Source organism: Polyodon spathula, chromosome 3 (assembly GCF_017654505.1).
Source record: "Polyodon spathula isolate WHYD16114869_AA chromosome 3, ASM1765450v1, whole genome shotgun sequence".
Lineage (NCBI taxonomy): Eukaryota > Metazoa > Chordata > Actinopteri > Acipenseriformes > Polyodontidae > Polyodon > Polyodon spathula.
Window position 1 is genome coordinate 73,396,594 of NC_054536.1, and position 12,432 is coordinate 73,409,025.

Here is a 12,432-nt window from a genome sequence, read left to right on the forward strand (position 1 = left end):
TTTGGAGGATCAGCAATTGCCTAAGTGGAAGGCAAAATCCTTACATCACATTATAATGTTTGCGTCCACTTAGTATCCAGATCTTACCCAATTCCATGCTCTTTTCTTCATTTGAATGCATTTCAATATAATTGTAATGGATTAATGATGGCTAAGTGCAAATTTGGTAGCGGGTGCAGAACGGCAAGTGAATTTTACAGAGCAGGGTTTTATAAAAAATCAGCACATTTTGTAAGTGTTTTGGGTTCTCTATGGCCATCAGTTAACCACTCAGTATATTACACCTGCACTCTGTTTTATTTCAAGCCACATAATATTTTAATAGACTAAGACAAAGCCCCACAACACAGAAATTTGCTCTGACAGGCCAGGCTTGGACAATGCAATGCCTGCAGGGGGCAGTCTTTCCTCCAGGACCTACATTTTTGAACTTCATATGTTCAGCACATTGCACCTGAATTCAGCAGTCTTGTCCATCATTAGGATAACTGCAGGGTTACTTGGACTGCGCTGCTCCCTCAGTTGTTGCCATTGTAAGAAACAGGAAAAGTCAAAACACTGACACTTGTGCTCTTCCTTTTAACACTGGTACGCACTGCTTATTTCTATACACATATGTGTAGCTTATTATTTACATCCAGTATGTTAAGATATATATTTTGTGTTTGTTAGTATGTTTTTTTTCTCAATTTTAAATAGAACATTTCTGGAACCTCAATTATACATTAGCTTATACATTATACAGAAAACTATTTAACATTTGACTGCAACACAGAAAATAGATAGACCTACAATAGTATGGATCCTCTCTGCACCTCCTGACCCCTGCCTGCCTCTCCTGTGCAATAAATAAAACTCATTCCAAATGGCTGTCTCAGCCTTTGTAGGCAGGATAAAAACTGTATTACTGCTGGTAAATCCACAGGGGGCAGTGTGTATTAAGAATTCACAAGACTTATCTTTTCAGCTGCAGCAACTAATTGAAGAACTTCTGAACTACAATCCCAGACATTTCAGAATTGAACATGTTTATTCTGAGATTACTGTAAGAAAAAAAAAAAAGTAATTTTTATATTAGAGGAACATCAAAAATAAAATAATGTATTGTAGTTAGAATGCTAAATTAAGTTAATAATCAGGTTGGCCTTTAGCCAGAAGCTGAACTAGCATTGCATTAAAAAGCAAAAACTATTTAAACAGATGTTATTTGACTTTTACTGTATTGTTAACTGATTATGCTATTATGTGATATATAACTGTATTAAATCCCACGTAATTTAAACTTTGTTGCTAGAACTCTTCACTTTACTTAAGGTTCCACATATTAAAATTGTGTTCATTTCTGAATACACTGCAAAGCAATTTTATAGCGTAATAATGATTCAAACACATTTTTACTGCTTTGTCAATAAATCATTTTTTAAATTTTTTAAATTATTTGTAGAATTGCTATTTGCCTGCATCATCATGTCTGTTCCCTTTGAAGTACGCAACCATTGCCGAATCTGTATTTATCTTCTAAAGACCCAAAATCTAGATAAGATATTACAAAGCTGCTCAGCCAAACCTGTGACGCAGTCATGCCCGCCCCCGAGGGTATAAAGGACTGTAAGCACAGATCTCAGCATTATTTTTTGTTCAAGCCTGCTGCATTCATGGACCTTGAAGGTTAACGGTTTCATTTCAGGGAATCATGATTATGATAATAGCCTTTCAAGCAGGAAATGCAACCATTACTGAATGGGTCAGTATACCCAAGCAGAATTTATTGTGTTTTTACACAAATTATATGTGATATAAAAAATAATCGCTGTATTATTTTTACTAATTATGTGTATTTGTGCACTACAGCCTGTTGTTTGTTATGTCCTGCTGCGGCCTTGTGCCCCCCTGGTGAACTTTGTGCTCTTCCCCCAGGCTTCTCTTACTTGAGTTATTTTATGGTGGTTTTGGTTTTGGTATAATTAAAGTAATTGTTATTATTGTAGTTTGTTGAGAAAAATAGTTTTTTTTTTCTCATTCTGTTTTTCTGTTTTCACAGAGGTTAAGTGCAGGCCTGTCTGCAGTGTATGCTGCGGCACAAGTATAGTGACAGCAGCTGATAGGTTCAGCAGTGCTGCACAGGACCAAGAGGCTGTTTCTGTCGTGGTTGCTTGCACTCTCTACCACAGCATCTTGATGCCGATTACAAGGGCTGTTAGTTCATTCTAACAAGCAGGCTTCCCTCAGTCTTGTGTGAGTAAAGAGTGAGTGGTTTTGCCTGTAGCTTGTACAGGTGGACATCAGTGCTACCTGCGGTAACTGTGAAGCAGTGGACCTGTACTGAACCTGGACCGAGGTTACTGTATTGCACCTGGTACCGCACCGGTACTATACCGTACCAACCCATTGCTAAAGTCACTGAACTAGTACTGAACCAACCCGTTACTTAATTGACCCAGTGCCATACCAACCCAGTGCTACAGTCACCAAACTGGTACCAATCCGAACCGGTACCATCCTGTTTCCAACCGGTACCATACAGTACCGACCCAGTGCTAAAGTCACCAAACTGGTACCAATCTGAACTGGTTCTGAACCGAACCGGTACCATCCTGGTTCTGTATCGACCTGGTGTTACAGTCACTGAACCAATACCGAGCCGAACTGATACCATCCCGGTTCTGACTTGCTACCGACTCGTTAGCGACCGGTGCTTACATCCCTGATCCAGTACCAAGCCGGTCTTGTTCGGGTTTTAAACAGCAAGCAGACTAAGGCAGAACCTGTACAATGGTACTGTACACTGCATTGCTACTTGCATAATGCCTGGGTTTTATTTCCGCAACACATGCAAGGCCAGTCTGTCTGTTGAGGACAAGCGCTGCAGATGCTCTTTGTGCCTGGGGGAAGAAAGAGTTTCTGTGAGTTTTGTGCACATTTCTCCAAGCACACACTGGAGAAACATGTCACTCGCAGCTCTACAGAGTGCTTTGCACCCCTTACTCCTGCACAGTGCTCTGCGTCCCTTACTCCTGCACAGCACACTTCCCCATCCTCCTCTGGTAGAGAGGTGGTTGTGTTCTCACCCCATGGCTTCCTCATCTTACTCTGCCTCTCCTTCACCTCCTCTGAGGAAGAAAAGAGTCACCATTCCAAGTGATTGGCAGACTCGGAGCAGATGGAGAAGCTCTGAGCAGCAGTTTGCCTCCAAGGAACGGTGCTCACAGAGTTACCGTGTGAATGTTTGGCGCTGCCTGCCCACCTGTTCCCTTGGGCTCCCAGGGGGCTACAGAGCTTCTGATTCAAGAGGGCCATTGCAGTCTTGCCAGTGTCCTGGCCACCCAGCTATAGCCTAATTTGGCGTTCCTGTCCAAGGATGCTATCTGCCCCAACAAACAGTACAGAGTCTCGGAGGTGATCCTCAAGCATGCCTATTCAGTCAGTGTGTTCGCAGCACAGCTGGGCAACTTTAATAGTATTCTGATAGCCTACCAGTACTATTTGCTGAGGTTCCTGTCTGACAGCCACAGGCTCTCACCACAACAGCTGGATGAGCTGCGCCTGGTTAATAAGAACCTGCTCCATCTGTTAAAACTGAATGGACAGGCTGTAGGTAGAAACTACGGCATTCTCACCATGTGTGGGAATCCATGAAGGAGCTGGTGCGCTTGCTTCCCAAGTGACCACTCCCAGTGTGCAAACCAGCCTCAAAGACCGGCACAGCCGGCTGCGCCTGCTGCCAGAGACAGTGTTCATAAGTTCCGGGGCCCAGCGCATAGACAGAAGTCTCAGGCCAAGCCACAAGCCAGGCAGCAGTCATAGGAGTTTGTTGCCACAGGCCCACTGCCCCTTTTCAGGGAACCATCTGGTGTTGCAGTCAATGCAGTTCAAGCATGGTTCCCCTCCCTTTCGGGGTGTGACTAACTTCAGTCACAGACCAACAGGATTTTGTAGTGGTGTCTCAGGAGATAGCAGCTCTGCTGCAAAAACAGGCTATTCACATGATAGACCCTCTCCAGTTGTAGGGCTCAAAGGTACTCAATTATCTGGACGACTGGCTCATTTGTGCTCAGTCTCCAGCACAGGCAGATGCTCACACGGAACTTGTCACCAGCCACATTCAACGGTTGGGCCTTACGTTCTTCTCAGACAGCCTCCCATCTAGGAATGTGCTTGGATTCTAGGCCCATGCCACCCACTCTGTCGGACGGCAGAGTGCAGCGAATAGCTCAACAGCGTGCTCACGGTAATGATGTTTCATGAGCATGATGGCAGCAGCTTCTCAGACCCTGCCTTTGGGTCTCCTGCCCATATGCCCTCTGCAGCCCTGGTTCAACAGCAAGGTTTTTCAGCCTGCGTTGAACGACGACTGCCTATTGAAAGTGTCTCGCCACTGTCTAAAGCTGCTCTTACGGTGGAAACAGCCTGCCCATCTGAGACTCGGTGTACTGCTGGGCAGTGTCACCAGAAGGGAGGTTGTCATCAGGAACGTGTTAAGCCATGGGCTGGGGCACTGTGTGGAATAGAAGGGAGGTGCAGGGGGTGTAGCACCCTCAAGCCCTCTGCCTTTTTTCAGCCTCCCCATTTTTTTGGCCACCAGCCGCCACTAATTTGAGCCAATTCTAATGCAAATCTAGTTTTTGGACTGTTCACACATACCAGTAAACTAGCTGAACCATATTTGCCAGAAGTGGAACAAATTATAAGAGAAAAGACCCCAAGATTTCATCATTCATGTTTCATTCATTGCCATAAACGAAACGAAAAAAACAATATATATATATATATATATATATATATATATATATATAATATATATATATATATATATATATATATATAAAGTGGAGCTTAATCAAGTGAGTGAGTGCTGATTGTTATTAATAACAATCAGTAATATAAGGAATATAAAACACAGCACTCTGCTTTATTTCTTGGAGCAACTTGATAGAGGGGGAGTGGTTGTAGCCATATTTGTAGATATAAAGAAAGCATTCGATACAGTTCATTATGAAGTCCTTATATCTAAATTATTTAAATATGTTTTTTTTTCTAATAAGGCATTGAAATGGGTTGAGTCGTATCTTAAGGATAGAAAACAATGTGGTAATATTCATTCTCCTATTAGGAATTGTACAGTTGGGGTCCCCCTAGGTTCTGTACTAGGGCCACTGCTATTCAGTTTGTATATTAATGATCTACTGGATGCATGTCCTGCTGTTGATCTCCAGGTGTACTACTATGAGAGAGGTAGCAAACTGGCTGGGCCACTTGTCTAACTTTGAATGTGAAAACAGTGGGAATGTGTTTTACCATTAAACAAAATTCAACTGGAAATAACTTTGATATTTTAATTAAAGGAGATAAAATTGATACAGTCTCAGATTTAAAATATTTATGAATAATAATGGATTCTCAATTAACTTTTAAAAAGCACATTAAAAAGATGATAAAAATGACGATATACAATCTGTATAATTTTAGGTATATTAGAATGCTGCTGAATTATATTGGCAATCTATGATTCTTTGATTCTAGCGTACTGTATAACCAATTGGTCACAAACAGGGAACTCTTGTTCAGCCAATTCACTCTCTTTATAAACAAAGCCTAATTTTATACAGGATTCAGATGGATTTCTGATTTTTAAGTCTCTGCATGAACTTGCTCCTCCACTATTAAAATAATTCATTACACATCGTTCTGAATTTAGCAACTGAATCACCAGACCAGCTGTCAATGGTATTTGTATGAAGGCAAGACATTGTACTTAATTTGCACAATCTGCGTTCTCAATTAAAGGTGTAATATTGTGGAATTCATTAACAGATGGTATAAAAAATTCTCATGAACAAAGTATTGCACTTATAAACTTAAAGTATGGTTAAAATCAAAACAAACATGTATTCATTGTTGGGAGGGTTGTATTGTTGTTTATTCTGCAATTGATTGTTGATTTGCTTATCTTTGTTCTCAAATGAACAAGGACTACCAAAGGAAATTAGTTTTTAAGCTTAATTTGGGTACAATGACATTTTTATTTGTATTAAAAAGTGTACAATGTCTCTGTCAAATAAATTGAATGAAAACCGCCAGTTTACTGGCTGAGATTATACTCGGATTCCGTCAGTTCATTACAGTTTTGCCCAAATATTGCATTGGTAAGGTAAGCTTTGATGGGATGTTGAGCCAGTTCCGAATCATATTTCAATACAACGTGCATGTACAGTACAATTCTCTTCGGTATTGGTTTCTTTACAACTGCACTTACCATGTCAAAGTAGATACTCAATGAAAATACTGCAATGTAAATCACGACTGAAAGGTGTTGCAAATTGCTGTGTGTCTGTTAATTGAATACATAGGATACGTTTTGACAAGACATGTAACTGTGATTGAATTATGTATGTATTTTCCATACATGTTTACTTGTAATACCACAGCAAAGCAAACACTAGTAAAGCATGATAAAAAAAAACCGAGGTGAAAACAATGTTAAACCACAGATAAGTATGATAAATATGTTGTAAACACCTTAAAACAGCATTATAAACTACAACGTTACATACTTACATGTTGTACAAATTTTTTTGCTTGCAAATTTTTAAAATTTAAGTTATATATATATATATATATATATATATATATATATATATATATATATATATATATATATATATATATATATATATATAATTTTAAATAACAGACTAATGCAGTGTTTAATGATCCACTTGTCGTCGATATTTTGCTCCATATATTTTCAGTCAGATAGGCTGCACTAGCACAAAATCATTCCCTGGACTATATTTCCTGTCCCCTTTGCTTGAGTTTTTTAGTGGAAGGGGGTGGATTTAGGACGGAGGTCTTGTAGAGTCACATGGACTAAAGTTTTTGATTAATGTCCAAATGCCTGTGTTGTGTAGTTTAAACAGGCAAGCAAGTGGAGGAAACTGTGTCTGCGCCACTTTTTAGCCGCTCCACAAACATTTAATTTGTTTTCCTTTTAAATCGCAAACTTGCCTAATAATTCATGCTGCTGTAAACTTCAATACGTTTTTAACTATGTAACGTTTTGCTTGAAACATACAAAAGTGTTGCCAAACTGGAATAAAGTTTTAAAGGAAGATACTGCGTGTTCAGGAAAACTTGATATTTGTAAGCACAATGACTGAAGAAGGGAAAGCAGAACACAGAGGTGAAAGCGGGAAAGATTTGGAAAAACAGCTCCGTTTAAGAGTTTGCGTTTTAAATGAGCTTTTGAAGACGGAGAGGGATTATGTGAGCACCCTGGAGTTTCTCTCGGTGAGTTTTTAAATTCTTATACTTTTTTTTTTTTTTAAAGATTCATCCAAATGAGTTATATTACCTATTTAGAAATACCCTTCTTGGGTGACTTGCAAACAGCTGTTTAATATGCAAAGGACTTGCAGGCAAGCGACTGCACTTCAGTGGGTAAATCGTGTATTGGCTGTCAATTACTTAGGCTACATTATCTCAGTAGCCTTCTGGTGTAGTTTGCTTAAATCGGTTTATAAAAGAAAAGAAAAGAGTGATTTTCCAATTGAATATTTTGGAAACTAGCTGTTGTGCCACGTATATCTTTCTCATAGCTTTAGTTAATTTCCCGTTATTATCCAAGGGAAGCAAAGTAGGTGACGGCCCTAAGGAATCAGGACTCGATTCAACTTTTTTTTTTTTTTTTTTTTTTTTTTTTTTTAACTTTATTTAAACAAACAAACAAACTAAACACAAAACCAATCGCATTTGCTTAATTTATTTACCCCGTCAGAGTGCAAATTGACAAGATAATGTTAATTGCAGAAATAATCCACTTATCTCCCGAAAGTATTGTAGACGCATTTGCTTTATTTATTTCTTAGTTTACCCCGTCAGAATGCAAATTGAAAAGGGTTAATGTTAATTGCAGAAATAATCCACTGATCTCCTGAAAGTATTGAATGAGAGGAAACTTTAAATGGCAATGGCTTTCCCACTCATGTAGTCGCTTCCTCTGTTGATTTATCCTGGGGTTTTAAAACAGTTTTGCAAATATGACTACTCTGTGGTCCGTGTTAGAAAATGCAGCTGTCAAAATAACACCAGCCATTGGAAAGATAAACACAGCCACAGGAAATGCAGTGATTGTCGTGCTTTGCTTGTGTACTTTATAACGCGGGGTTAAATTATACTTAAAGTGACAGCATGTTAGTTTCCCAGTTTTTCTGCAGGGTTAGCTAGAGAACTGTCACATAGTATGAGAAGAGATGTAAAGTGTTTAGCATTTTTCTAAAATGGTTATTCTATAGGTTTATTCTGGCTAGTTTTATAATTTAAACAGAACACTGCACCTTTGTGTTTTCTCCCAGGGGTTACTTTTTGATACACACACACACACACATACATAGATATCTATCTATCTATCTATCTATATATATATATATATATATATATATATATATATATATATATATATATATATATATATATATATATATATATATATATATAAAAAAAAATTAAAAATATAGTGAAATGAGTCTTCGGGCAATGGTATTCATATCTGCCACTGTTTTGGTCATGCATTAAAATAATCCTCACCAACTCTATAAGGCAATGTGTTTAAAATGTCCTGTCCTCTAGCAAAGTAGGAAGGGGTAGTTGGTAGTGTTCTAAAGCCAGACCTACCCTTACATTCAGTTTTGCCAGTTTTGCCAGATTCCCCCCCCCCCCCCCCCAAAAAAAAAAAACAAACAAAAAACAAACAAACAAGAACGTCTAGATGAATGCAATCCTTTAGAATTACCCCTAATACTCCTAGGGGAAATATATAGTATGCAGGCTCAAGTTCCAGTTGGTCTAATTGTAAACAAAAACAGTTTGGCTGGTGAAGTGTTCAATATCTACTGAATTTATTGAGACACTCACTGATAGATAAAATGGCAGCTGTGTCAGTCCAGAGATGATATACAAAGAGAAATGTAAATTTGTAAACATCAATCTCGCTTTCCTACTTTCACCTGAAGAGACTTTTGAGGTCTTGAAAGCTTGTGATTTAATTAGTGTTTAGTTAGTCCAATAAAAGGTTTCACACCTCCTTCACTTTGTCTATTAAGAGACACTGAAATCCAACTTTAAATAATTCCAGAAGCACATCACGTTAACTTGTATTACAGTAAAGTCTTACTTATTGCATAGCCAGGTGCCTACTGTAACTGTTTTATGCAATTACCAGCGTATGCAATTGTCATTAACATGTACAGTGTAGTACATTTAATTGTTTACCTGATAATTGCATACAATTGTGGTACATTTCTTTTGAAATTGTATATTCATTATTTTGGTTAATTGAAAATGCATGTTCCCTATTCTGGTTAAATGTATACAATTGTAAGGCACACGGGATGTGCATTACACAGGAATCTACTGCATGTGCATTTTCATACGTAATGTGCATTACTTTTTTTAAAGTTAACAGGAATATGCAATTATCATGTATGTAATTCATTGTAATGCACTGTACCTGTATAATTCCTAAAGTCACAATAATATTATATTGGCACACCGTAGTTTCATTGTAAAAATAAATAAATGAATACATAAATAAATAATTTTGTAAATGTGTATTTTTCTTAATTTTCCATGTGTGTGTGTGTGTATATATATATATATATATATATATATATATATATATATATATATATATATATTATAGAAGTCTTCACCGATGGGGCCTCTCCCTCACACTATTTTGGGCCTAGGGGCCTTAGTACCTGCAGCACACGAAGTGATCTTATATTGTGGCAGTCAAAGTAAATCTAACGGCTGGAGAAATGATATAGATATCAGTGGACATTATGAATACATCTCGGGGGCGGGGGGGGAATAAAATGTTTTCAGACAAAAAAAAAAAAAACCTTTAGAAAATCTGCTAAAATTAAAAATGTACCTTTTAAAAAAACCCTTTGCTCATTTCTTACCTCCAAATTGACCTGAGCACAAACGTAGAACCAGTAGATCTGGAGGGAAAACGTCCGGTCTGGCAACACTGTTTACACTGCCTAGTTAGAAAAATACGCAACAAAAAAAAACTATGCTGGTTTGACCTATTGGCTCTCTGTTTATTTAATGAGTCTTTCTCAAGCAGCAACTGCCAAATGTGTCAATTTATGCAAACTGTTGCCTACTTGTAACCACCAAACTCATTTTACTTATTGAACCCAAAGGGCAAGGCTATATTACTCCAGTAATCATCTACTTGGTACTCCAAGTAGTACTCTATGTGGTCACCAGATGGTAAACGTTCATTAATGTTATTCAATGGGTTTAATCAATGTTTAGAATGTTAAAGGGTTATATAAGTACATGTTTTTGTAATACCCTCAGAATTGTCCCTCTCTGTGCTGGTGACAGTCCCACAGAAGATAGCACGAATCTTGAAAAATAAATGACCAAAACAAACTTACCTGCACCATTGTACTTTAGTTTGTCAGTGTCTATAGTGCCTATAATCCTAAAAGAAATCACTTGGAGCCAACTTGTGCAATAGAAGTGCACACAAGTTAGATGTCAATCATACTGTATGTTACAACCCAACTTGTCTGCATGGTTTTCTAATACAGACCTAAGTAGTGGGCCCACGTCTAGCTTTCTATAGTGAACCAGAAAGACCTATAGTGATCCACCCTCGGATACAATTTTAATCATGGTTCCGCTAGCCTTTTAGTGGCTTTTAAAAAAGTTTCAAATGACAAAGCAAATACCTGTGTGTGGCAGGCTGCTGAGTGGATAGAGGCCCAGAGACAGTCTGCAGTTCAAAAAAATAACAATTTTATTATAAATAAACAAAAATAAAGTGCACAAGGGCAAAATAACAGATACTCAAACACAAATAAAGCAAAAACAAAACTCACAAAAATAAAGTTTCCAGGCTGGGCAATGCCTTCACTGGATTTAGAAAATTCAAAAACCACAAAACAAACACCAACCTGCTTCCTCAGCTCCCTCCTCCCCAAATGAGAAGCAGAGGCCTCCTTTTATATCAGGTGGCTGGGCGCTGATTGATCGTTAATCAACCTAATCAACTAATCAACCCCAGCCACCTGAACATAATAAACCCAGGCAGGCAGGGGAAGTTAACCCCATCCCTGCCAATTTAAAAGGGCAGAGCTTTGCTCTGCCACACTGTGATAAAGATAACTAATGCTTTTTGACACTTCCAGCTGTGTTTCAATAAGCCGCTATACAGTAAGTGTATTGGTGCCAAAATTAAAACGTAAGCTAGAGTTAGTCTTGTAAATCTTTCTTTCACACCATTAGACATGAGCCAGAGCCAATGGGCTGCTTCCTTCAAAATCCCCAGTGAAGACCAGCAACTTCGTAGAGCCAGGACGTGATCCTGCATGGTATGACTTGCCCTGTGCACCACCAAGCACGCTGTGCTTTTACCTGGGGACCCCTGTAACATATTTTTTCTTACAGTTTGTGTAGTCTCAACAACACCCTGCTCAGTCAGGTGCCCTTTAGTGCAGCTGATCAGCTACGAAGAGTAAATCAAAGGTTGTACGATTAAGTTGCAAAGCCTCATAATCTTAACTGGTTTCATGATGTTTCAATGAAGAACCAGAGGCTCAAAACAGATAAGTTCCTCTTTAAGTTGTGTGATTTTTATTATGGGATTTTGGGTGTAAATAACTTGTACTGAAAAATTCAAGCTGTAGTCAAATACCATATTATTTTCCCATACCCCAAAGATACCAGTATATTTAAAAAAAAAGGTTATATTTAATGCAGATAAAAATCTCTACACTGAAATGTGCCATGATCAAGATTTACCTCCTGCTTAGGAATAATATGGAAGGTTATTCAATAGTTCTTTTCACAGCATCAGCAGTAAGGAAACGCAGTTCTGGAAGGACCTCATACTGCCAAAAAACTAAAACTAAAACAACTTAGCAGGAAATTTTCCTTCACCACAGAATTCACAGTTGGAGGCAAAATTAAAAACACTTGGGCTGGCATCATATGGTTCTGCTGTTTTTATTACTTGACTGCTTTGTAACAAGATTGAAATGTTACCAATTTTGCAGGCATTGAAGTCACCTTGGGGATCTAAGACAAGGAAATCAGGGTGCTAAGTGGATTTAACTCCTTTGTAATAAAATCATACTAAGAATTACCAACCCAAGGAATCTGCTGCAATTATCGTAATGCTTACAAAGTATTGTTGTCGGGTGAAGCTGATACTTTTCAATATACTGGCTTTGTTTCCCCCAGGTAACCTCTGTGTCTATTTAACTGTACTATCTATATTTACAGGTATATTTGCACTACTATTCCAGCACCTCTACCTACAGTATAAAATGTGTGTTGAATAATGCAATTGTACTGTATCCTGTTAAATTTATTTAACAAACAAATGGGTGGTGGTGCAAATGTAGCCTTTTTTTT

The 12,432-nt window shown here is 38.2% G+C and overlaps 1 protein-coding gene across 1 annotated transcript in view; it reads left to right on the top strand.

The window, feature by feature from the left end:
* The first annotated feature begins 6,892 nt into the window (after positions 1-6,892).
* The window catches only part of LOC121313398 (phosphatidylinositol 3,4,5-trisphosphate-dependent Rac exchanger 2 protein-like), a 125,220-nt gene continuing 119,680 nt past the window's right edge, over positions 6,893-12,432 (top strand). The window contains exon 1 of the mRNA XM_041245886.1: positions 6,893-7,287. Coding sequence (XP_041101820.1) covers positions 7,150-7,287 — 138 coding nt within the window. The 5' untranslated portion in view covers positions 6,893-7,149. The remainder of the gene's footprint in view (positions 7,288-12,432) is intronic.